Source organism: Styela clava, chromosome 11, assembly GCF_964204865.1.
Source record: "Styela clava chromosome 11, kaStyClav1.hap1.2, whole genome shotgun sequence".
NCBI classification, from domain to species: Eukaryota; Metazoa; Chordata; class Ascidiacea; order Stolidobranchia; family Styelidae; genus Styela; species Styela clava.
Genome location: NC_135260.1, coordinates 1,863,547 through 1,887,843, shown reverse-complemented (window position 1 = coordinate 1,887,843; position 24,297 = coordinate 1,863,547). Strand labels below are relative to the sequence as shown.

The following is a 24,297-nucleotide window of genomic DNA, read 5'->3' as shown; positions in this document are numbered from 1 at the left end:
ATTGGATGCTTAGCATCTTAACTAATTGGAGCATCTTTGATTCTACCTCCAACACGAAGAATATCATTTTTCAAGAAAGGACGCAGCGAAATCAAAGTGCTTGATTTTGGAATTTCTTGATTATTTGACAGCAAACGTATTTCTTCGCAGAAATATTTTGATTGTTCATATTTGATTATCTCCAATTCCGCATTTTGTAGCTCAGTAACAGAAAGTGGTTGAATGCGATTTGCATTAGACAGGTTAGAAGGCAATTCATTTGCATTAAGTTTTGAAAACAACATATTTTTACCTCGTAATATCCAGGCAAAAGATTTCTTCAGACGAAACCAGTCTGAATATTTTGAAATTATACGATCCAGAACCGATTTTTCACATGCTGTATTTGAGAAACATTGTATCGATTCTTTTTTCACCTCAAGATTATCCGTAGAGCAATCGTTCATAAAGTCGGGCTGTAAAGGCCATTCCTCAGCAGCTTGCCACAAAAAATCAGGACCAGATTTCCAGTGTTGGCAATTCAAAAACGCATCAACTGAGAGCCCTCTTGAGGCAACATCTGCTGGGTTCAGTTGTGAAGGCACATAACGCCATTGTTCAATTTCAGAAGTTTCCTTTATCAAGTTTACTCTATTGGCCACAAAAGTTTTAAATACTTTATCTGTATTTGCCAGGTATCGAAGAACAGTTGTACTGTCGGTCCAAAAATAAGAAGCCGAAATTGGAAGTTTGAGTTCCTTTTTTAGAAATGCATCATTTTTAGCAGAAATTGTTGCTGCACAAAGTTCGAGTCGCGGTATTGTTGAACCATTTAAAGGGACAAGTCTGGTTTTTCCACTTATAATAGCACAATGAACTTGTTCATACGTATTTGTAATTCTAATGTAAGACACAGCACCATATGACTTTTCAGATGCATCTGAAAAATGATGAAGTTGTATATTGATTATTTTACCAAAATCTTTTGGCGTATAGCATCTCGGTACATTGAAATTCTTTAATTTTGGTAAATCAGAAAGCCATTTTGACCATTCTTTCTTCAATTCTGGTGGAATAGGATCGTCCAAATCAAATTTCTTCCTACATAAATCTTGGATCAAAACTTTCATAGGTTGAATAACTGGCTGACCGAAACCAAGAGGATCAAAAATAGAATTAATAGTTGACAACAATCCTCTTTTTGTAGCAGGTTTATCCTTATGTTTGACACGAAAGCACAAAGTATCTCGTTCTACATCCCAAATCATGCCAAGCGCCTTTTCCACTGGCAGGTCATCCACTGAGAGATCCAATCCTTTGACATCTTTCGCACGATGCTCTTCCGGAATTGACAGCAAAACAGCTCGATCATTACTGACCCATTTTGTTATTTCAAATCCACCTTTGGATACTAAATTTCTTACATTCTTGACATGATCTATAGCTTCCTCAGCATTGGTTTTTGAATCCAAAAAATCATCAACGTAGAAAGCATCATAAACAGCATTCACAGTGCTTTCACTAAAATCTTCTTTATTATCTTCAGCAGTCCTTTTCAAGGCAAAATTGCCACAGCTGGGTGAGCAGATTGTACCAAAATGAAATGAAGTCATTCTAAAGCAGGCCACAGGTTGTGAGACATCGCCATTGCGCCACCAGAGAAATCTCAAAAAATCTCTATGAGGTTCGGAAACTTTCACTTGGTGAAACATTGCTCGGATGTCTCCTTGAATTGCAACGGATTGTTTTCGAAAACGAGCCAGAACACCAACCAAATTATTTGCAAGGTCTGGCCCCTGTAACAGAACGTCATTCAAACACAGTTCAGAAAATTTAGCTGAACAATCAAATACAACACGAAGGCTTTTCTTTTCTGGGTGGCGCACTCCGTGGTGACTAAGATACCAAGTTTTACCATCACATTCCCCTGAATTATGGACCTCCTCTGCATAACCATTATCAATCATATCTTTTACAAAACTTTTGTATTCATTGTAGAAATCCGGTTCTTTTAAAAATCGTCTTCTGAGATATTCTAATCTTTGTTCTGCATGACTTTTGTTTTTTGGCAAAATCACATTAGGATTTTTAAATGGAAGATCAATTTCATAATGTCCATCCGTTGTCAAATGAATAGACTTGTTCACTCTTTCCATGAAAATTTCTTGATTAGGGGAAAATTCTGGTTTTTCGTTTTGTATCGAATCGACCACTTCAGTGCACATTTTACAGAGTGGGTGCACACTAGATTTGGCGAAAAAATTAGAATTTGATCTTTCAACTTTCTTAGTTTTGGGAGGACAACTAATCATCCATCCAGCAGGGCATCTCACAGCAAAATATTCATCTGGCCCGTGTACAATTTCCAATGGCTTATGTAGGGCAAAATTATCTTTTCCTATCAGCAAGCCAACTTCTTGATTTAGCCTGGGAATAACCACATCCTTGAATTCATGAAACTGATCCACATCCTTCTGTGTTGGAATATTTGAAACATCAATATCGATACATTTATTAGAAAACAGTTGACCCAATGCAATAAAATCAGATTCATCAAAATGGGGTAGCTCAATGTCGTTAATAACAGAGCTTTTCTTTTGTTCAGTCACATTTGAAATAGTACGAATATTTAAATTTGTTTCATGGCCAGTGGCATTCAATCTTTGCATGAGCGCTTCACTTATAAAAGAACATGTTGAGCCAGTGTCGAAAAAGGCATTTGTTAAAACAACATCATTCTGTCCCTTCACACGTACCTTGACTGGAATTACGTTTAATAACACTCTTGCTTCGCTGGCAGAATTCACAAACGCACTAAATTTATTTTCTTCTTTGTTTTCATTAGTATTTTTTGATACAGAAGCATCATCAGCAGGCTTATGATGTTCAGATTGATCATCCGCATTTACATTATCTGGGGGGTGCAAAAGCGTAGTATGCTTTCGCTTACAATTTGGAACTCTGCATGGGTTCTCGCGTCTGCACTGCCTTGACCAGTGCCCTTTTTGTAGACAAGAAAAACATAATTTCAAATCCCTCACAAATCTTTCTCTGTCCGCATGTTTCATGTTCCTAAACTCTTGACATTGATTCAGGAAATGAGTGCCACTGCATTTAAAACATTTAGGAATTGGTTTGTCAGCAGCGGAGACAGTTGTAGTAAAATATGACTTGTGTTGCTTCATTGGTTTATTTGCAATTTCTCTGGGTTTTTGGACATTATTTGTTTCAGGATTAGAAAGGTTTGACAATTCCCTCGTTTTCTTACGCACATATGACACAAGATGTGCTAAGCTCAAGTCCTCTTCTTTCACATGAAGAGTATCATCTACCAAAGTTCGCCAACCTGGCCTCCAAACTGATGGCATTCTCCACGATATTTTATCAATGATCATCAAAGACAGACCTTTATTTTTAATACCTTTTAATGTATTTTCACATGCAATTAATTCAGCAGCAAACATTGTTAAAGCTTCCAGGTCATTGGTTCTAAGTTGCGGGCCCTCTATAATAGAATTCAAACATGCCTGTTCAATTTGCAATTTATGGCCATAAGTTTCTGCGAGTAATTTCAACGCTTCATCATAGCATGCCGAACCTTTATGTTGGCATCCTTTTACTAGAGCACGAGCAGTGCCTCTTGTGTATTGTAACAGATAAACAAATCTTTGCTTTGCATTCTGCACCTTTGCAGCAATAACGGTATCAAAAATGTCAATAAAGTCGTGGTATTCACCAGGATCACCAGAAAAAACTGGAGGTTCTGTTGGAGGTAAATTTGCTTGCTGGGGCACATAAATCACTTGTGGTGTTGATTGTATTGGTACCTGGCTTGGCTGGGGTATATTAATTTGAGTAGCTTCTTCATTAATAATTGGCATTGTCAGTCTATTGATGTCACCATTGGCTGCTTGTGACATGTTATAAATTGGAATTGTACCTGTATTTGAACTAAAATTGCTAGCAAAATCAGTGCAAGAATAAGTCATGCAATTACTGGTAGGTGCATTATTACTGGTAGTAGAAGCAGCAAAATAACTTGAGCTAGCAGTACAGGTAGGGCATGCAGCATATGAACTCATACGAATAGGCTGAATTTGATTTGCAAGCACATTTACTGGATTCACAGCAGAATTTATTTGTTTAGGAATTGTTATTGAATTATTAGCATTATGAGATGCAGTACTAGTCACAACCATACATTCATTCACACCAAGCACACTGGTAGTATGTGGACAACAAATTTCAAAACCTGGGGAGGATGAATAAACCGACATACCTTGATCCACACCAATAGAAGGCACGGAAAGCGAAACATCCCCCAACGTGTAACTTGGCTGATTTGCAGTTGTTAACATGGTCTCAGATGGCACAGTAGATTGAATATTATTTCCAATTGTAGCAGGAGAATCGGATCTTATTTCAGGTGGAGATACATTCTGTATCTCGTTACTATTTGACACATTTGTACAGGTGCCAAGTAACAGTTTGTTTACATTTGTATCGGAAATAGCAGGAAGGTCATATGGTAACCCCCTCTCTGCCATAGCTTCCGTAAAGTCAGCATCCAATTCTAGCTGGGTGCGCTGATCTCTACGTTTTAGTTCATTTAGTTCTCTTTCTTTGCGTTTTTGGAAACTTTCCTTTTCGATTTGACGCTTTCTTCTTAGCTCTTGTTCTTCCATTCGAATCTTTTCCTCTAGAATCTGTCGATCCCGTCTTAGCTTTTCTTCTTCAATATGACGTTTTTGTTTGATTTCTTCGTTTTCTCGTATTAACTTTTCTTCTTCAATTTGACGTTTTCGTCTTATTTCTTCATTTTCCATTCTCACCTTCTCGCTCCAATCTGCTTCTTCTTGAGAAATGGAGTCTTGTAGCTGAATCTTTTCCAGCTCAATCTTTTTTTGTAAATTTAATTTTCTTGCTTTGTAAATATCTTGGATTTGAGAGTCACTGTAAGTGGATACCCGTGACATTACCGATGACGCAGTTCGGATACTTCGAGATCGTAACGAACCCCCAACACTGAAAACTTTTGATTTTTGTGAAACACTGTCACGTGATTGAGCGCTATATTTTGATTTCGCTCTTGTGGTCATTTTGTGAACATTCATTTGCTTATCTTCGGCATTGAAAGATGCTACGGACTTCCCTGGTTTATTTGTTTCATTTTCTATTTGGGAAACCGAATCCACATCAGACGATCTTCGAAAAAGGTCATGAATCGAGCCACTACCGGAACCAACAGGAGATAATATTTTTTCAGCAGCGACAACTTCACGGTCAACTGTAGGCTCTTTCATTTGTGATGACAGTTTTATTGGAACTTGGGACGGTTCTAAATCATCAGATTCTTGTTCTAGCACCATTTCTTGTGCATTTTGTAAACTTTGTACATCTTCTTCAGTGTATTGAACTGGATTTGACTCAGCCATAATTTTATGTCCACTAGTAAAGGCCTTTGAATTTCACAATTGTCAATACTTTGTAGAAACGTCAAAAAACTTTATGTTGGCGCAGAGCCTTGATTAAATCTTAATTGTGGAGCGCGGACTCTGCCCACATAGGGTGTACGGATGGCCAATACCAATACTCTCGACGACCAGGTTGCACTCCCAAAAAGACGCGTACTATCACTGTATCAGCATAAGATGTTTTATTTTCTTGTGATGTGTTGCAAACAGTGTAAAACAATACGAACAGATGCAGTACTGCAGTATGAACAGATACACAGTACGAATAACAATACTTCAGTACGAACAGATGCACAATACAAAGAAGTACGGTTTTCTGAAATAACATAAAAATAATAAATACACAAATAATAACAAGATCGGGGCAGTAACGTATCAGTAGGCCTATACTATTGTAAACAAACCCTAAATATCGTTGTTACGTCACACAATTACCTAATGACCAAATATGGCATCACTAACGGTTATAATAAATAAACACACAAATTACCTCTGCCGGCACTTTCAAGGCCTGACAGGAAAACAAATACAAACCATGTAAAACTTAGAATACAAAGCTATATGTATAAACTTACTTGACGTTGTGTCCTCAAGGGTCGTCAAGCAGTAACTTGAACATTAAATCACAATAACTTGACTGAATTACTTAGCAATATTACAATGAAAACTGTGAGGAATATCAATAATACACTATTATTAGCAGTACAAATAAATACAGTACATTTTACTAACACTACAAGCCTAAGTCGTTCACTAATTAATCAATTATAAACCCTAAAATAACACTCTCAGGCCGACGTCAAAACAGCCATCAGCCAGAAACTTCCAGGATCCTGCAGCGCGCGCGGTCCCCTGACGTCACTTCCACAAAATCATTGTGGTGCAATAACCAAGCATTCGATAAGCTGGTCCATGGCGCCAACTTGCGGGAGAAATGATTTTACTTCAAGATATTGGCGGTAACAACAGGTATTTTATCTCTGGTGTATGGCTTAACGCAAACATCGAGTCGCTGATATAACTCGCTTGTTTGTTATTGAGGCCTGACGTGTTATTGACAAAGCTTTTTGATAAGCGGATGCCCATTGTATTGCACTTAACCCAGATAGTTCGACAGTATATATGAAAGTTGCCCTTCTTATAAGCTTGTTTTTTATTATATGTGCTCAAAGCTAGGTTACGTGCACTCACACAGTATCAAAAGTTATATATAAACTCTCACAAGCGCGTGGCACTTCGGTGATCGCCCGTAACTTGGCGAGAGTTTAATTTTTCGATTAAGTCCGGTTCAATAAAAATGTATCAACGTTAATAGTCAGTCGGTCTAACTAAATTTAATGAGATATCTACTAGGGATGCAAAATGAAGGCTTTGAACCTTCGCTAAAGTACTGAATTGACGTAGATCTCACTATGTAATACTAGATATAGGTAGATTTCAAGCTATGGTAAAACTCGTGCTCAACCGTGTGGCGCATCGTGCTAAGTGTCAGATATACGCTCGTTACCACACCTCTGATTACTCTGCGTGGGTTCGAATTCCATTAAGGGATAGTTTTCAGAACCCTTCGTCGTCGTAAGGTAGTCCATGTTACCGCAGGTAAGTTACGGCTTCCGCTACCATTAAGTGCTTGCTTCCGAAATGAAATAACTGGCCTTGACTGATAACCGGGCGATTGGCGTGATCCGTCATATGAATAATTAAGTCGTCTTATCTCGATTTCTCATATCCTAACTCACTCCATAGTAGCACCGGTTATTCTGCCATATATAGTAGGCCTATACCTATTAAGACGCATTCGAAATATCGATGACGGGTCTCAGTGACTATTCGTAAAGTTGCGTTTCGCCCCTGACAATCTGAAATATTTTATAACATATTCATTTTAAATTATGTTTTGTTCAGACAGCATTCCTTTTATTTTTGATAAAAGCGAAAAGCCTACGGCACCCGGTATTCCCAGCCGGTCACCCATGCAAGTACTAACCGAGCCCGACGTTGCTTAACTTCCGAGATCGAACGAGATCGGGTGTATTCAACGTGGTATGGTCGTAGGCGATATCGACGAGACATATTCGGTTATTTATATTTAGGCAACGCCTAATGAGAGAGAAGCGAAGCGCAACTGTTTCGTTTGTAGAGTGACAAACAATGAAACTCAGGCAGTCGCTGTTTCGCTCAGTGGCTTACCGCCGACATTTTCTACCAGTGTCAAATTTTGTTATTATTGATTACATGCGTTAATTTATTGATTGCATGTTTTTCCTCATAGGTATTTTATCTCTGGTGTATGGCTTAACGCAAACATCGAGTCGCTGATATAACTCGCTTGTTTGTTATTGAGGCCTGACGTGTTATTGACAAAGCTTTTTGATAAGCGGATGCCCATTGTATTGCACATAACCCAGATAGTTCGACAGTATATATGAAAGTTGCCCTTCTTATAAGCTTGTTTTTTATTATATGTGCTCAAAGCTAGGTTACGTGCACTCACACAGTATCAAAAGTTATATATAAACTCTCACAAGCGCGTGGCACTTCGGTGATCGCCCGTAACTTGGCGAGAGTTTAATTTTTCGATTAAGTCCGGTTCAATAAAAATGTATCAACGTTAATAGTCAGTCAGTCTAACTAAATTTAATGAGATATCTACTAGGGATGCAAAATGAAGGCTTTGAACCTGCGCTAAAGTACTGAATTGACGTAGATCTCACTATGTAATACTAGATATAGGTAGATTTCAAGCTATGGTAAAACTCGTGCTCAACCGTGTGGCGCATCGTGCTAAGTGTCAGATATACGCTCGTTACCACACCTCTGATTACTCTGCGTGGGTTCGAATTCCATTAAGGGATAGTTTTCAGAACCCTTCGTCGTCGTAAGGTAGTCCATGTTACCGCAGGTAAGTTACGGCTTCCGCTACCATTAAGTGCTTGCTTCCGGAATGAAATAACTGGCCTTGACTGATAACCGGGCGATTGGCCGTGATCCGTCATATGATTAATCAAGTCGTCTTATCTCGATTTCCCATATCCTAACTCACTCCATAGTAGCACCGATTATTCTGCCATATATAGTAGGCCTATATCTATTAAGACGCATTCGAAATATCGATGACGGGTCTCAGTGACTATTCGTAAAGTTGCGTTTCGCCCCTGTTAGTTATTATTCAGTCCTCGACAATCTGAAATATTTTATAACATATTCATTTTAAATTATGTTTTGTTCAGACAGCATTCCTTTTATTTTTGATAAAAGCGAAAAGCCTACGGCACCCGGTATTCCCAGCCGGTCACCCATGCAAGTACTAACCGAGCCCGACGTTGCTTAACTCCCGAGATCGAACGAGATCGGGTGTATTCAACGTGGTATGGTCGTAGGCGATATCGACGAGACATATTCGGTTATTTATATTTAGGCAACGCCTAATGAGAGAGAAGCGAAGCGCAACTGTTTCGTTTGTAGAGTCACAAACAATGAAACTCAGGCAGTCGCTGTTTCGCTCAGTGGCTTACCGCCGACATTTTCTACCAGTGTCAAATTTTGTTATTATTGATTACATGCGTTAATTTATTGATTGCATGTTTTTCCTCATAGGTATTTTATCTCTGGTGTATGGCTTAACGCAAGCATCGAGTCGCTGATATAACTCGCTTGTTTGTTATTGGGGCCTGATGTGTTATTGACAAAGCTTTTTGATAAGTGGATGCCCATTGTATAGCACATAACCCAGATAGTTCGACAGTAGGCTATATATGAAAGTTGCCCTTCTTATAATCTTGTTTTTTATTATATGTGCTCAAAGCTAGGTTACGTGCACTCACACAGTATCAAAAGTTATATATAAACTCTCACAAGCGCGTGGCACTTCGGTGATCGCCCGTAACTTGGCGAGAGTTTAATTTTTCGATTAAGTCCGGTTCAATAAAAATGTATCAACGTTAATAGTCAGTCAGTCTAACTAAATTTAATGAGATATCTACTAGGGATGCAAAATGAAGGCTTTGAACCTGCGCTAAAGTACTGAACTGACGTAGATCTCACTATGTAATACTAGATATAGGTATATTTCAAGCTATGGTAAAACTCGTGCTCAACCGTGTGGCGCATCGTGCCAAGTGTCAGATATACGCTCGTTACCACACCTCTGATTACTCTGCGTGGGTTCGAATTCCATTAAGGGATAGTTTTCAGAACCCTTCGTCATCGTAAGGTAGTCAATGTTACCGCAGGTAAGTTACGGCTTCCGCTACCATTAAGTGCTTGCTTCCGAAATGAAATAACTGGCCTTGACTGATAACCGGGCGATTGGCGTGATCCGTCATATGATTAATCAAGTCGTCTTATCTCGATTTCTCATATCCTAACTCACTCCATAGTAGCACCGATTATTCTGCCATATATAGCAGGCCTATACCTATTAAGACGCATTCGAAATATCGATGACGGGTCTCAGTGACTATTCGTAAAGTTGCGTTTCGCCCCTGTTAGTTATTATTCAGTCCTCGACAATCTGAAATATTTTATAACATATTCATTTTAAATTATGTTTTGTTAAGACAGCATTCCTTTTAATTTTGATAAAAGCGAAAAGCCTACGGCACCCGGTATTCCCAGCCGGTCACCCATGCAAGTACTAACCGAGCCCGACGTTGCCTAACTTCCGAGATCGGGTGTATTCAACGTGGTATGGTCGTAGGCGATATCCACGAGACATATTCGGTTATTTATATTTAGGCAACGCCTAATGAGAGAGAAGCGAAGCGCAACTGTTTCGTTTGTAGAGTCACAAACAATGAAACTCAGGCAGTCGCTGTTTCGCTCAGTGGCTTACCGCCGACATTTTCTACCAGTGTCAAATTTTGTTATTATTGATTACATGCGTTAATTTATTGATTGCATGTTTTTCCTCATAGGTATTTTATCTCTGGTGTATGGCTTAACGCAAGCATCGAGTCGCTGATATAACTCGCTTGTTTGTTATTGAGGCCTGACGTGTTATTGACAAAGCTTTTTGATAAGCGGATGCCCATTGTATTGCACATAACCCAGATAGTTCGACAGTATATATGAAAGTTGCCCTTCTTATAAGCTTGTTTTTTATTATATGTGCTCAAAGCTAGGTTACGTGCACTCACACAGTATCAAAAGTTATAAATAAACTCTCACAAGCGCGTGGCACTTCGGTGATCGCCCGTAACTTGGCGAGAGTTTAATTTTTCGATTAAGTCCGGTTCAATAAAAATGTATCAACGTTAATAGTCAGTCAGTCTAACTAAATTTAATGAGATATCTACTAGGGATGCAAAATGAAGGCTTTGAACCTGCGCTAAAGTACTGAATTGACGTAGATCTCACTATGTAATACTAGATATAGGTAGATTTCAAGCTATGGTAAAACTCGTGCTCAACCGTGTGGCGCATCGTGCTAAGTGTCAGATATACGCTCGTTACCACACCTCTGATTACTCTGCGTGGGTTCGAATTCCATTAAGGGATAGTTTTCAGAACCCTTCGTCGTCGTAAGGTAGTCCATGTTACCGCAGGTAAGTTACGGCTTCCGCTACCATTAAGTGCTTGCTTCCGGAATGAAATAACTGGCCTTGACTGATAACCGGGCGATTGGCCGTGATCCGTCATATGATTAATCAAGTCGTCTTATCTCGATTTCCCATATCCTAACTCACTCCATAGTAGCACCGATTATTCTGCCATATATAGTAGGCCTATATCTATTAAGACGCATTCGAAATATCGATGACGGGTCTCAGTGACTATTCGTAAAGTTGCGTTTCGCCCCTGTTAGTTATTATTCAGTCCTCGACAATCTGAAATATTTTATAACATATTCATTTTAAATTATGTTTTGTTCAGACAGCATTCCTTTTATTTTTGATAAAAGCGAAAAGCCTACGGCACCCGGTATTCCCAGCCGGTCACCCATGCAAGTACTAACCGAGCCCGACGTTGCTTAACTCCCGAGATCGAACGAGATCGGGTGTATTCAACGTGGTATGGTCGTAGGCGATATCGACGAGACATATTCGGTTATTTATATTTAGGCAACGCCTAATGAGAGAGAAGCGAAGCGCAACTGTTTCGTTTGTAGAGTCACAAACAATGAAACTCAGGCAGTCGCTGTTTCGCTCAGTGGCTTACCGCCGACATTTTCTACCAGTGTCAAATTTTGTTATTATTGATTACATGCGTTAATTTATTGATTGCATGTTTTTCCTCATAGGTATTTTATCTCTGGTGTATGGCTTAACGCAAGCATCGAGTCGCTGATATAACTCGCTTGTTTGTTATTGGGGCCTGATGTGTTATTGACAAAGCTTTTTGATAAGCGAATGCCCATTGTATAGCACATAACCCAGATAGTTCGACAGTAGGCTATATATGAAAGTTGCCCTTCTTATAATCTTGTTTTTTATTATATGTGCTCAAAGCTAGGTTACGTGCACTCACACAGTATCAAAAGTTATATATAAACTCTCACAAGCGCGTGGCACTTCGGTGATCGCCCGTAACTTGGCGAGAGTTTAATTTTTCGATTAAGTCCGGTTCAATAAAAATGTATCAACGTTAATAGTCAGTCAGTCTAACTAAATTTAATGAGATATCTACTAGGGATGCAAAATGAAGGCTTTGAACCTGCGCTAAAGTACTGAACTGACGTAGATCTCACTATGTAATACTAGATATAGGTATATTTCAAGCTATGGTAAAACTCGTGCTCAACCGTGTGGCGCATCGTGCCAAGTGTCAGATATACGCTCGTTACCACACCTCTGATTACTCTGCGTGGGTTCGAATTCCATTAAGGGATAGTTTTCAGAACCCTTCGTCGTCGTAAGGTAGTCCATGTTACCGCAGGTAAGTTACGGCTTCCGCTACCATTAAGTGCTTGCTTCCGAAATGAAATAACTGGCCTTGACTGATAACCGGGCGATTGGCCGTGATCCGTCATATGATTAATCAAGTCGTCTTATCTCGATTTCCCATATCCTAACTCACTCCATAGTAGCACCGATTATTCTGCCATATATAGTAGGCCTATATCTATTAAGACGCATTCGAAATATCGATGACGGGTCTCAGTGACTATTCGTAAAGTTGCGTTTCGCCCCTGTTAGTTATTATTCAGTCCTCGACAATCTGAAATATTTTATACCATATTCATTTTAAATTATGTTTTGTTCAGACAGCATTCCTTTTATTTTTGATGAAAGCGAAAAGCCTACGGCACCCGGTATTCCCAGCCGGTCACCCATGCAAGTACTAACCGAGCCCGACGTTGCTTAACTCCCGAGATCGAACGAGATCGGGTGTATTCAACGTGGTATGGTCGTAGGCGATATCGACGAGACATATTCGGTTATTTATATTTAGGCAACGCCTAATGAGAGAGAAGCGAAGCGCAACTGTTTCGTTTGTAGAGTCACAAACAATGAAACTCAGGCAGTCGCTGTTTCGCTCAGTGGCTTACCGCCGACATTTTCTACCAGTGTCAAATTTTGTTATTATTGATTACATGCGTTAATTTATTGATTGCATGTTTTTCCTCATAGGTATTTTATCTCTGGTGTATGGCTTAACGCAAGCATCGAGTCGCTGATATAACTCGCTTGTTTGTTATTGGGGCCTGATGTGTTATTGACAAAGCTTTTTGATAAGCGGATGCCCATTGTATAGCACATAACCCAGATAGTTCGACAGTAGGCTATATATGAAAGTTGCCCTTCTTATAATCTTGTTTTTTATTATATGTGCTCAAAGCTAGGTTACGTGCACTCACACAGTATCAAAAGTTATATATAAACTCTCACAAGCGCGTGGCACTTCGGTGATCGCCCGTAACTTGGCGAGAGTTTAATTTTTCGATTAAGTCCGGTTCAATAAAAATGTATCAACGTTAATAGTCAGTCAGTCTAACTAAATTTAATGAGATATCTACTAGGGATGCAAAATGAAGGCTTTGAACCTGCGCTAAAGTACTGAACTGACGTAGATCTCACTATGTAATACTAGATATAGGTATATTTCAAGCTATGGTAAAACTCGTGCTCAACCGTGTGGCGCATCGTGCCAAGTGTCAGATATACGCTCGTTACCACACCTCTGATTACTCTGCGTGGGTTCGAATTCCATTAAGGGATAGTTTTCAGAACCCTTCGTCGTCGTAAGGTAGTCAATGTTACCGCAGGTAAGTTACGGCTTCCGCTACCATTAAGTGCTTGCTTCCGAAATGAAATAACTGGCCTTGACTGATAACCGGGCGATTGGCGTGATCCGTCATATGACTAATTAAGTCGTCTTATCTCGATTTCTCATATCCTAACTCACTCCATAGTAGCACCGATTATTCTGCCATATATAGCAGGCCTATACCTATTAAGACGCATTCGAAATATCGATGACGGGTCTCAGTGACTATTCGTAAAGTTGCGTTTCGCCCCTGTTAGTTATTATTCAGTCCTCGACAATCTGAAATATTTTATAACATATTCATTTTAAATTATGTTTTGTTAAGACAGCATTCCTTTTAATTTTGATAAAAGCGAAAAGCCTACGGCACCCGGTATTCCCAGCCGGTCACCCATGCAAGTACTAACCGAGCCCGACGTTGCCTAACTTCCGAGATCGGGTGTATTCAACGTGGTATGGTCGTAGGCGATATCCACGAGACATATTCGGTTATTTATATTTAGGCAACGCCTAATGAGAGAGAAGCGAAGCGCAACTGTTTCGTTTGTAGAGTCACAAACAATGAAACTCAGGCAGTCGCTGTTTCGCTCAGTGGCTTACCGCCGACATTTTCTACCAGTGTCAAATTTTGTTATTATTGATTACATGCGTTAATTTATTGATTGCATGTTTTTCCTCATAGGTATTTTATCTCTGGTGTATGGCTTAACGCAAGCATCGAGTCGCTGATATAACTCGCTTGTTTGTTATTGAGGCCTGACGTGTTATTGACAAAGCTTTTTGATAAGCGGATGCCCATTGTATTGCACATAACCCAGATAGTTCGACAGTATATATGAAAGTTGCCCTTCTTATAAGCTTGTTTTTTATTATATGTGCTCAAAGCTAGGTTACGTGCACTCACACAGTATCAAAAGTTATAAATAAACTCTCACAAGCGCGTGGCACTTCGGTGATCGCCCGTAACTTGGCGAGAGTTTAATTTTTCGATTAAGTCCGGTTCAATAAAAATGTATCAACGTTAATAGTCAGTCAGTCTAACTAAATTTAATAAGATATCTATTAGGGATGCAAAATGAAGGCTTTGAACCTGCGCTAAAGTACTGAATTGACGTAGATCTCACTATGTAATACTAGATATAGGTAGATTTCAAGCTATGGTAAAACTCGTGCTCAACCGTGTGGCGCATCAGGCTAAGTGTCAGATATACGCTCGTTACCACACCTCTGATTACTCTGCGTGGGTTCGAATTCCATTAAGGGATAGTTTTCAGAACCCTTCGTCGTCGTAAGGTAGTCCATGTTACCGCAGGTAAGTTACGGCTTCCGCTACCATTAAGTGCTTGCTTCCGAAATGAAATAACTGGCCTTGACTGATAACCGGGCGATTGGCGTGATCCGTCATATGATTAATTAAGTCGTCTTATCTCGATTTCTCATCCTAACTCACTCCATAGTAGCACCGATTATTCTGCCATATATAGCAGGCCTATACCTATTAAGACGCATTCGAAATATCGATGACGGGTCTCAGTGACTATTCGTAAAGTTGCGTTTCGCCCCTGTTAGTTATTATTCAGTCCTCGACAATCTGAAATATTTTATAACATATTCATTTTAAATTATGTTTTGTTAAGACAGCATTCCTTTCATTTTTGATAAAAGCGAAAAGCCTACGGCACCCGGTATTCTCAGCCGGTCACCCATGCAAGTACTAACCGAGCCCGACGTTGCCTAACTTCCGAGATCGAACGAGATCGGGTGTATTCAACGTGGTATGGTCGTAGGCGATATCGACGAGACATATTCGGTTATTTATATATAGGCAACGCCTAATGAGAGAGAAGCGAAGCGCAACTGTTTCGTTTGTAGAGTCACAAACAATGAAACTCAGGCAGTCGCTGTTTCGCTCAGTGGCTTACCGCCGACATTTTCTACCAGTGTCAAATTTTGTTATTATTGATTACATGCGTTAATTTATTGATTGCATGTTTTTCCTCATAGGTATTTTATCTCTGGTGTATGGCTTAACGCAAGCATCGAGTCCCTGATATAACTCGCTTGTTTGTTATTGAGGCCTGACGTGTTATTGACAAAGCTTTTTGATAAGCGGATGCCCATTGTATTGCACATAACCCAGATAGTTCGACAGTATATATGAAAGTTGCCCTTCTTTTAAGCTTGTTTTTTATTATATGTGCTTAAAGCTAGGTTACGTGCACTCACACAGTATCAAAAGTTATATATAAACTCTCACAAGCGCGTGGCACTTCGGTGATCGCCCGTAACTTGGCGAGAGTTTAATTTTTCGATTAAGTCCGGTTCAATAAAAATGTATCAACGTTAATAGTCAGTCAGTCTAACTAAATTTAATGAGATATCTACTAGGGATGCAAAATGAAGGCTTTGAACCTGCGCTAAAGTACTGAATTGACGTAGGTCTCACTATGTAATACTAGATATAGGTAGATTTCAAGCTATGGTGAAACTCGTGCTCAACCGTGTGGCGCATCGTGCTAAGTGTCAGATATACGCTCGTTACCACACCTCTGATTACTCTGCGTGGGTTCGAATTCCATTAAGGGATAGTTTTCAGAACCCTTCGTCGTCGTAAGGTAATCAATGTTACCGCAGGTAAGTTACGGCTTCCGCTACCATTAAGTGCTTGCTTCCGAAATGAAATAACTGGCCTTGACTGATAACCGGGCGATTGGCGTGATCCGTCATATGACTAATTAAGTCGTCTTATCTCGATTTCTCATATCCTAACTCACTCCATAGTAGCACCGATTATTCTGCCATATATAGCAGGCCTATACCTATTAAGACGCATTCGAAATATCGATGACGGGTCTCAGTGACTATTCGTAAAGTTGCGTTTCGCCCCTGTTAGTTATTATTCAGTCCTCGACAATCTGAAATATTTTATAACATATTCATTTTAAATTATGTTTTGTTAAGACAGCATTCCTTTTAATTTTGATAAAAGCGAAAAGCCTACGGCACCCGGTATTCCCAGCCGGTCACCCATGCAAGTACTAACCGAGCCCGACGTTGCCTAACTTCCGAGATCGGGTGTATTCAACGTGGTATGGTCGTAGGCGATATCGACGAGACATATTCGGTTATTTATATTTAGGCAACGCCTAATGAGAGAGAAGCGAAGCGCAACTGTTTCGTTTGTAGAGTCACAAACAATGAAACTCAGGCAGTCGCTGTTTCGCTCAGTGGCTTACCGCCGACATTTTCTACCAGTGTCAAATTTTGTTATTATTGATTACATGCGTTAATTTATTGATTGCATGTTTTTCCTCATAGGTATTTTATCTCTGGTGTATGGCTTAACGCAAGCATCGAGTCCCTGATATAACTCGCTTGTTTGTTATTGAGGCCTGACGTGTTATAGACAAAGCTTTTTGATAAGCGGATGCCCATTGTATTGCACATAACCCAGATAGTTCGACAGTATATATGAAAGTTGCCCTTCTTTTAAGCTTGTTTTTTATTATATGTGCTCAAAGCTAGGTTACGTGCACTCACACAGTATCAAAAGTTATATATAAACTCTCACAAGCGCGTGGCACTTCGGTGATCGCCCGTAACTTGGCGAGAGTTTAATTTTTCGATTAAGTCCGGTTCAATAAAAATGTATCAACGTTAATAGTCAGTCAGTCTAACTAAATTTAATGAGATATCTACTAGGGATGCAAAATGAAGGCTTTGAACCTGCGCTAAAGTACTGAATTGACGTAGATCTCACTATGTAATACTAGATATAGGTAGATTTCAAGCTATGGTAAAACTCGTGCTCAACCGTGTGGCGCATCGTGCTAAGTGTCAGATATACGCTCGTTACCACACCTCTGATTACTCTGCGTGGGTTCGAATTCCATTAAGGGATAGTTTTCAGAACCCTTCGTCGTCGTAAGGTAGTCAATGTTACCGCAGGTATGTTACGGCTTCCGCTACCATTAAGTGCTTGCTTCCGAAATGAAATAACTGGCCTTGACTGATAACCGGGCGATTGGCGTGATCCGTCATATGACTAATTAAGTCGTCTTATCTCGATTTCTCATATCCTAACTCACTCCATAGTAGCACCGATTATTCTGCCATATATAGCAGGCCTATACCTATTAAGACGCATTCGAAATATCGATGACGGGTCTCAGTGACTATTCGTAAAGTTGCGTTTCGCCCCTGTTAGTTATTATTCAGTCCTCGACAATCTGAAATATTTTATAACATATTCATTTTAAATTATGTTTTGTTAAGACAGCATTCCTTTTAATTTTGATAAAAGCGAAAAGCCTACGGCACCCGGTATTCCCAGCCGGTCACCCATGCAAGTACTAACCGAGCCCGACGTTGCCTAACTTCCGAGATCGAACGAGATCGAGTGTATTCAACGTGGTATGGTCGTAGGCGATATCGACGAGACATATTCGGTTATTTATATTTAGGCAACGCCTAATGAGAGAGAAGCGAAGCGCAACTGTTTCGTTTGTAGAGTCACAAACAATGAAACTCAGGCAGTCGCTGTTTCGCTCAGTGGCTTACCGCCGACATTTTCTACCAGTGTCAAATTTTGTTATTATTGATTACATGCGTTAATTTATTGATTGCATGTTTTTCCTCATAGGTATTTTATCTCTGGTGTTGGCTTAACGCAAGCATCGAGTCCCTGATATATCTCGCTTGTTTGTTATTGAGGCCTGACGTGTTATTGACAAAGCTTTTTGATAAGCGGATGCCCATTGTATTGCACATAACCCAGATAGTTCGACAGTATATATGAAAGTTGCCCTTCTTATAAGCTTGTTTTTTATTATATGTGCTCAAAGCTAGGTTACGTGCACTCACACAGTATCAAAAGTTATATATAAACTCTCACAAGCGCGTGGCACTTCGGTGATCGCCCGTAACTTGGCGAGAGTTTAATTTTTCGATTAAGTCCGGTTCAATAAAAATGTATCAACGTTAATAGTCAGTCAGTCTAACTAAATTTAATGAGATATCTACTAGGGATGCAAAATGAAGGCTTTGAACCTGCGCTAAAGTACTGAATTGACGTAGGTCTCACTATGTAATACTAGATATAGGTAGATTTCAAGCTATGGTGAAACTCGTGCTCAACCGTGTGGCGCATCGTGCTAAGTGTCAGATATACGCTCGTTACCACACCTCTGATTACTCTGCGTGGGTTCGAATTCCATTAAGGGATAGTTTTCAGAACCCTTCGTCGTCGTAAGGTAATCAATGTTACCGCAGGTAAGTTACGGCTTCCGCTACCATTAAGTGCTTGCTTCCGAAATGAAATAACTGGCCTTGACTGATAACCGGGCGATTGGCGTGATCCGTCATATGACTAATTAAGTCGTCTTATCTCGATTTCTCATATCCTAACTCACTCCATAGTAGCACCGATTATTCTGCCATATATAGCAGGCCTATACCTATTAAGACGCATTCGAAATATCGATGACGGGTCTCAGTGACTATTCGTAAAGTTGCGTTTCGCCCCTGTTAGTTATTATTCAGTCCTCGACAATCTGAAATATTTTATAACATATTCATTTTAAATTATGTTTTGTTAAGACAGCATTCCTTTTAATTTTGATAAAAGCGAAAAGCCTACGGCACCCGGTATTCCCAGCCGGTCACCCATGCAAGTACTAACCGAGCCCGACGTTGCCTAACTTCCGAGATCGGGTGTATTCAACGTGGTATGGTCGTAGGCGATATCGACGAGACATATTCGGTTATTTATATTTAGGCAACGCCTAATGAGAGAGAAGCGAAGCGCAACTGTTTCGTTTGTAGAGTCACAAACAATGAAACTCAGGCAGTCGCTGTTTCGCTCAGTGGCTTACCGCCGACATTTTCTACCAGTGTCAAATTTTGTTATTATTGATTACATGCGTTAATTTATTGATTGCATGTTTTTCCTCATAGGTATTTTATCTCTGGTGTATGGCTTAACGCAAGCATCGAGTCCCTGATATAACTCGCTTGTTTGTTATTGAGGCCTGACGTGTTATAGACAAAGCTTTTTGATAAGCGGATGCCCATTGTATTGCACATAACCCAGATAGTTCGACAGTATATATGAAAGTTGCCCTTCTTTTAAGCTTGTTTTTTATTATATGTGCTCAAAGCTAGGTTACGTGCACTCACACAGTATCAAAAGTTATATATAAACTCTCACAAGCGCGTGGCACTTCGGTGATCGCCCGTAACTTGGCGAGAGTTTAATTTTTCGATTAAGTCCGGTTCAATAAAAATGTATCAACGTTAATAGTCAGTCAGTCTAACTAAATTTAATGAGATATCTACTAGGGATGCAAAATGAAGGCTTTGAACCTGCGCTAAAGTACTGAATTGACGTAGATCTCACTATGTAATACTAGATATAGGTAGATTTCAAGCTATGGTAAAACTCGTGCTCAACCGTGTGGCGCATCGTGCTAAGTGTCAGATATACGCTCGTTACCACACCTCTGATTACTCTGCGTGGGTTCGAATTCCATTAAGGGATAGTTTTCAGAACCCTTCGTCGTCGTAAGGTAGTCAATGTTACCGCAGGTATGTTACGGCTTCCGCTACCATTAAGTGCTTGCTTCCGAAATGAAATAACTGGCCTTGACTGATAACCGGGCGATTGGCGTGATCCGTCATATGACTAATTAAGTCGTCTTATCTCGATTTCTCATATCCTAACTCACTCCATAGTAGCACCGATTATTCTGCCATATATAGCAGGCCTATACCTATTAAGACGCATTCGAAATATCGATGACGGGTCTCAGTGACTATTCGTAAAGTTGCGTTTCGCCCCTGTTAGTTATTATTCAGTCCTCGACAATCTGAAATATTTTATAACATATTCATTTTAAATTATGTTTTGTTAAGACAGCATTCCTTTTAATTTTGATAAAAGCGAAAAGCCTACGGCACCCGGTATTCCCAGCCGGTCACCCATGCAAGTACTAACCGAGCCCGACGTTGCCTAACTTCCGAGATCGAACGAGATCGAGTGTATTCAACGTGGTATGGTCGTAGGCGATATCGACGAGACATATTCGGTTATTTATATTTAGGCAACGCCTAATGAGAGAGAAGCGAAGCGCAACTGTTTCGTTTGTAGAGTCACAAACAATGAAACTCAGGCAGTCGCTGTTTCGCTCAGTGGCTTACCGCCGACATTTTCTACCAGTGTCAAATTTTGTTATTATTGATTACATGCGTTAATTTATTGATTGCATGTTTTTCCTCATAGGTATTTTATCTCTGGTGTTGGCTTAACGCAAGCATCGAGTCCCTGATATATCTCGCTTGTTTGTTATTGAGGCCTGACGTGTTATTGACAAAGCTTTTTGATAAGCGGATGCCCATTGTATTGCACATAACCCAGATAGTTCGACAGTATATATGAAAGTTGCCCTTCTTATAAGCTTGTTTTTTATTATATGTGCTCAAAGCTAGGTTACGTGCACTCACACAGTATCAAAAGTTATATATAAACTCTCACAAGCGCGTGGCACTTCGGTGATCGCCCGTAACTTGGCGAGAGTTTAATTTTTCGATTAAGTCCGGTTCAATAAAAATGTATCAACGTTAATAGTCAGTCAGTCTAACTAAATTTAATGAGATATCTACTAGGGATGCAAAATGAAGGCTTTGAACCTGCGCTAAAGTACTGAATTGACGTAGATCTCACTATGTAATACTAGATATAGGTAGATTTCAAGCTATGGTAAAACTCGTGCTCAACCGTGTGGCGCATCGTGCTAAGTGTCAGATATACGCTCGTTACCACACCTCTGATTACTCTGCGTGGGTTCGAATTCCATTAAGGGATAGTTTTCAGAAAACCTTCGTCGTCGTAAGGTAGTCCATGTTACCGCAGGTAAGTTACGGCTTCCGCTACCATTAAGTGCTTGCTTCCGAAATGAAATAACTGGCCTTGACTGATAACCGGGCGATTGGCCGTGATCCGTCATATGATTAATTAAGTCGTCTTATCTCGATTTCCCATATCCTAACTCACTCCATAGTAGCACCGATTATTCTGCCATATATAGTAGGCCTATATCTATTAAGACGCATTCGAAATATCGATGACGGGTCTCAGTGACTATTCGTAAAGTTGCGTTTCGCCCCTGTTAGTTATTTATTATTCAGTCCTCGACAATCTGAAATATTTTATAACATATTCATTTTAAATTATGTTTTGTTCAGACAGCATTCCTTTTATTTTTGATAAAAGCGAAAAGCCTACGGCACCCGGTATTCCCAGCCGGTCACCCATGCAAGTACTAACCGAGCCCGACGTTGCTTAACTTCCGAGATCGAACGAGATCGGGTGTATTCAACGTGGTATGGTCGTAGGCGATATCGACGAGACATATTCGGTTATTTATATTTAGGCAACGCCTAATGAGAGAGAAGCGAAGCGCAACTGTTTCGTTTGTAGAGTCACAAACAATGAAACTCAGGCAGTCGCTGTTTCGCTCAGTGGCTTACCGCCGACATTTTCTACCAGTGTCAAATTTTGTTATTATTGATTACATGCGTTAATTTATTGATTGCATGTTTTTCCTCATAGGTATTTTATCTCTGGTGTATGGCTTAACGCAAGCATCGAGTCGCTGATATAACTCGCTTGTTTGTTATTGAGGCCTGACGTGTTATTGACAAAGCTTTTTGATAAGCGGATGCCCATTGTATTGCACATAACCCAGATAGTTCGACAGTATATATGAAAGTTGCCCTTCTTATAAGCTTGTTTTTTATTATATGTGCTCAAAGCTAGGTTACGTGCACTCACACAGTATCAAAAGTTATATATAAACTCTCACAAGCGCGTGGCACTTCGGTGATCGCCCGTAACTTGGCGAGAGTTTAATTTTTCGATTAAGTCCGGTTCAATAAAAATGTATCAACGTTAATAGTCAGTCAGTCTAACTAAATTTAATGAGATATCTACTAGGGATGCAAAATGAAGGCTTTGAACCTGCGCTAAAGTACTGAATTGACGTAGATCTCACTATGTAATACTAGATATAGGTAGATTTCAAGCTATGGTAAAACTCGTGCTCAACCGTGTGGCGCATCGTGCTAAGTGTCAGATATACGCTCGTTACCACACCTCTGATTACTCTGCGTGGGTTCGAATTCCATTAAGGGATAGTTTTCAGAAAACCTTCGTCGTCGTAAGGTAGTCCATGTTACCGCAGGTAAGTTACGGCTTCCGCTACCATTAAGTGCTTGCTTCCGAAATGAAATAACTGGCCTTGACTGATAACCGGGCGATTGGCCGTGATCCGTCATATGATTAATTAAGTCGTCTTATCTCGATTTCCCATATCCTAACTCACTCCATAGTAGCACCGATTATTCTGCCATATATAGCAGGCCTATACCTATTAAGACGCATTCGAAATATCGATGACGGGTCTCAGTGACTATTCGTAAAGTTGCGTTTCGCCCCTGTTAGTTATTATTTAGTCCTCGACAATCTGAAATATTTTATAACATATTCATTTTAAATTATGTTTTGTTCAGACAGCATTCCTTTTATTTTTGATAAAAGCGAAAAGCCTACGGCACCCGGTATTCCCAGCCGGTCACCCATGCAAGTACTAACCGAGCCCGACGTTGCTTAACTTCCGAGATCGAACGAGATCGGGTGTATTCAACGTGGTATGGTCGTAGGCGATATCGACGAGACATATTCGGTTATTTATATTTAGGCAACGCCTAATGAGAGAGAAGCGAAGCGCAACTGTTTCGTTTGTAGAGTCACAAACAATGAAACTCAGGCAGTCGCTGTTTCGCTCAGTGGCTTACCGCCGACATTTTCTACCAGTGTCAAATTTTGTTATTATTGATTACATGCGTTAATTTATTGATTGCATGTTTTTCCTCATAGGTATTTTATCTCTGGTGTATGGCTTAACGCAAGCATCGAGTCGCTGATATAACTCGCTTGTTTGTTATTGAGGCCTGACGTGTTATTGACAAAGCTTTTTGATAAGCGGATGCCCATTGTATTGCACATAACCCAGATAGTTCGACAGTATATATGAAAGTTGCCCTTCTTTTAAGCTTGTTTTTTATTATATGTGCTCAAAGCTAGGTTACGTGCACTCACACAGTATCAAAAGTTATATATAAACTCTCACAAGCGCGTGGCACTTCGGTGATCGCCCGTAACTTGGCGAGAGTTTAATTTTTCGATTAAGTCCGGTTCAATAAAAATGTATCAACGTTAATAGTCAGTCAGTCTAACTAAATTTAATGAGATATCTACTAGGGATGCAAAATGAAGGCTTTGAACCTGCGCTAAAGTACTGATTTGACGTAGATCTCACTATGTAATACTAGATATAGGTAGATTTCAAGCTATGGTAAAACTCGTGCTCAACCGTGTGGCGCATCGTGCTAAGTGTCAGATATACGCTCGTTACCACACCTCTGATTACTCTGCGTGGGTTCGAATTCCATTAAGGGATAGTTTTCAGAACCCTTCGTCGTCGTAAGGTAGTCAATGTTACCGCAGGTAAGTTACGGCTTCCGCTACCATTAAGTGCTTGCTTCCGAAATGAAATAACTGGCCTTGACTGATAACCGG

The 24,297-nt window shown here is 40.0% G+C and overlaps 1 protein-coding gene, 9 non-coding genes and 4 pseudogenes across 10 annotated transcripts; all 14 read right to left on the bottom strand.

The window, feature by feature from the left end:
* Positions 1-17: 17 nt before the first annotated feature.
* LOC120329762 (uncharacterized) lies at positions 18-6,394 on the bottom strand. Its single transcript, XM_078117976.1, has 2 exons — positions 6,029-6,394; positions 18-5,769 (listed from the first exon to the last, which is right to left on the bottom strand). The coding sequence occupies exon 2, from the start codon at positions 5,412-5,414 to the stop codon at positions 18-20; it is 5,397 nt and encodes a 1,798-aa protein (XP_077974102.1). The 5' UTR covers positions 5,415-5,769; positions 6,029-6,394.
* Positions 6,395-7,391: 997 nt separating this feature from the next.
* On the bottom strand, positions 7,392-7,510 carry LOC144430008 (5S ribosomal RNA). Its single transcript, XR_013479253.1, has one exon. It is a non-coding gene; the product is annotated as a 5S ribosomal RNA (ribosomal RNA).
* A 1,206-nt stretch (positions 7,511-8,716) lies between these two features.
* Positions 8,717-8,835, bottom strand: LOC144430049 (5S ribosomal RNA). The gene has a single exon (XR_013479295.1). It is a non-coding gene; the product is annotated as a 5S ribosomal RNA (ribosomal RNA).
* Positions 8,836-10,045: 1,210 nt separating this feature from the next.
* LOC144430173 (5S ribosomal RNA) lies at positions 10,046-10,154 on the bottom strand (annotated as a pseudogene).
* Positions 10,155-11,360: 1,206 nt separating this feature from the next.
* LOC144430048 (5S ribosomal RNA) lies at positions 11,361-11,479 on the bottom strand. Its single transcript, XR_013479294.1, has one exon. It is a non-coding gene; the product is annotated as a 5S ribosomal RNA (ribosomal RNA).
* A 1,211-nt stretch (positions 11,480-12,690) lies between these two features.
* Positions 12,691-12,809, bottom strand: LOC144430047 (5S ribosomal RNA). The gene has a single exon (XR_013479293.1). It is a non-coding gene; the product is annotated as a 5S ribosomal RNA (ribosomal RNA).
* A 1,210-nt stretch (positions 12,810-14,019) lies between these two features.
* LOC144430171 (5S ribosomal RNA) lies at positions 14,020-14,128 on the bottom strand (annotated as a pseudogene).
* Positions 14,129-15,331: 1,203 nt separating this feature from the next.
* Positions 15,332-15,450, bottom strand: LOC144430081 (5S ribosomal RNA). The gene has a single exon (XR_013479327.1). It is a non-coding gene; the product is annotated as a 5S ribosomal RNA (ribosomal RNA).
* Positions 15,451-16,655: 1,205 nt separating this feature from the next.
* Positions 16,656-16,764, bottom strand: LOC144430170 (5S ribosomal RNA; annotated as a pseudogene).
* Positions 16,765-17,969: 1,205 nt separating this feature from the next.
* LOC144430091 (5S ribosomal RNA) lies at positions 17,970-18,088 on the bottom strand. Its single transcript, XR_013479337.1, has one exon. It is a non-coding gene; the product is annotated as a 5S ribosomal RNA (ribosomal RNA).
* Positions 18,089-19,292: 1,204 nt separating this feature from the next.
* LOC144430169 (5S ribosomal RNA) lies at positions 19,293-19,401 on the bottom strand (annotated as a pseudogene).
* A 1,205-nt stretch (positions 19,402-20,606) lies between these two features.
* LOC144430090 (5S ribosomal RNA) lies at positions 20,607-20,725 on the bottom strand. The gene has a single exon (XR_013479336.1). It is a non-coding gene; the product is annotated as a 5S ribosomal RNA (ribosomal RNA).
* A 1,210-nt stretch (positions 20,726-21,935) lies between these two features.
* Positions 21,936-22,054, bottom strand: LOC144430006 (5S ribosomal RNA). The gene has a single exon (XR_013479252.1). It is a non-coding gene; the product is annotated as a 5S ribosomal RNA (ribosomal RNA).
* A 1,207-nt stretch (positions 22,055-23,261) lies between these two features.
* On the bottom strand, positions 23,262-23,380 carry LOC144430005 (5S ribosomal RNA). The gene has a single exon (XR_013479251.1). It is a non-coding gene; the product is annotated as a 5S ribosomal RNA (ribosomal RNA).
* Between the last annotated feature and the right edge of the window lie 917 nt (positions 23,381-24,297).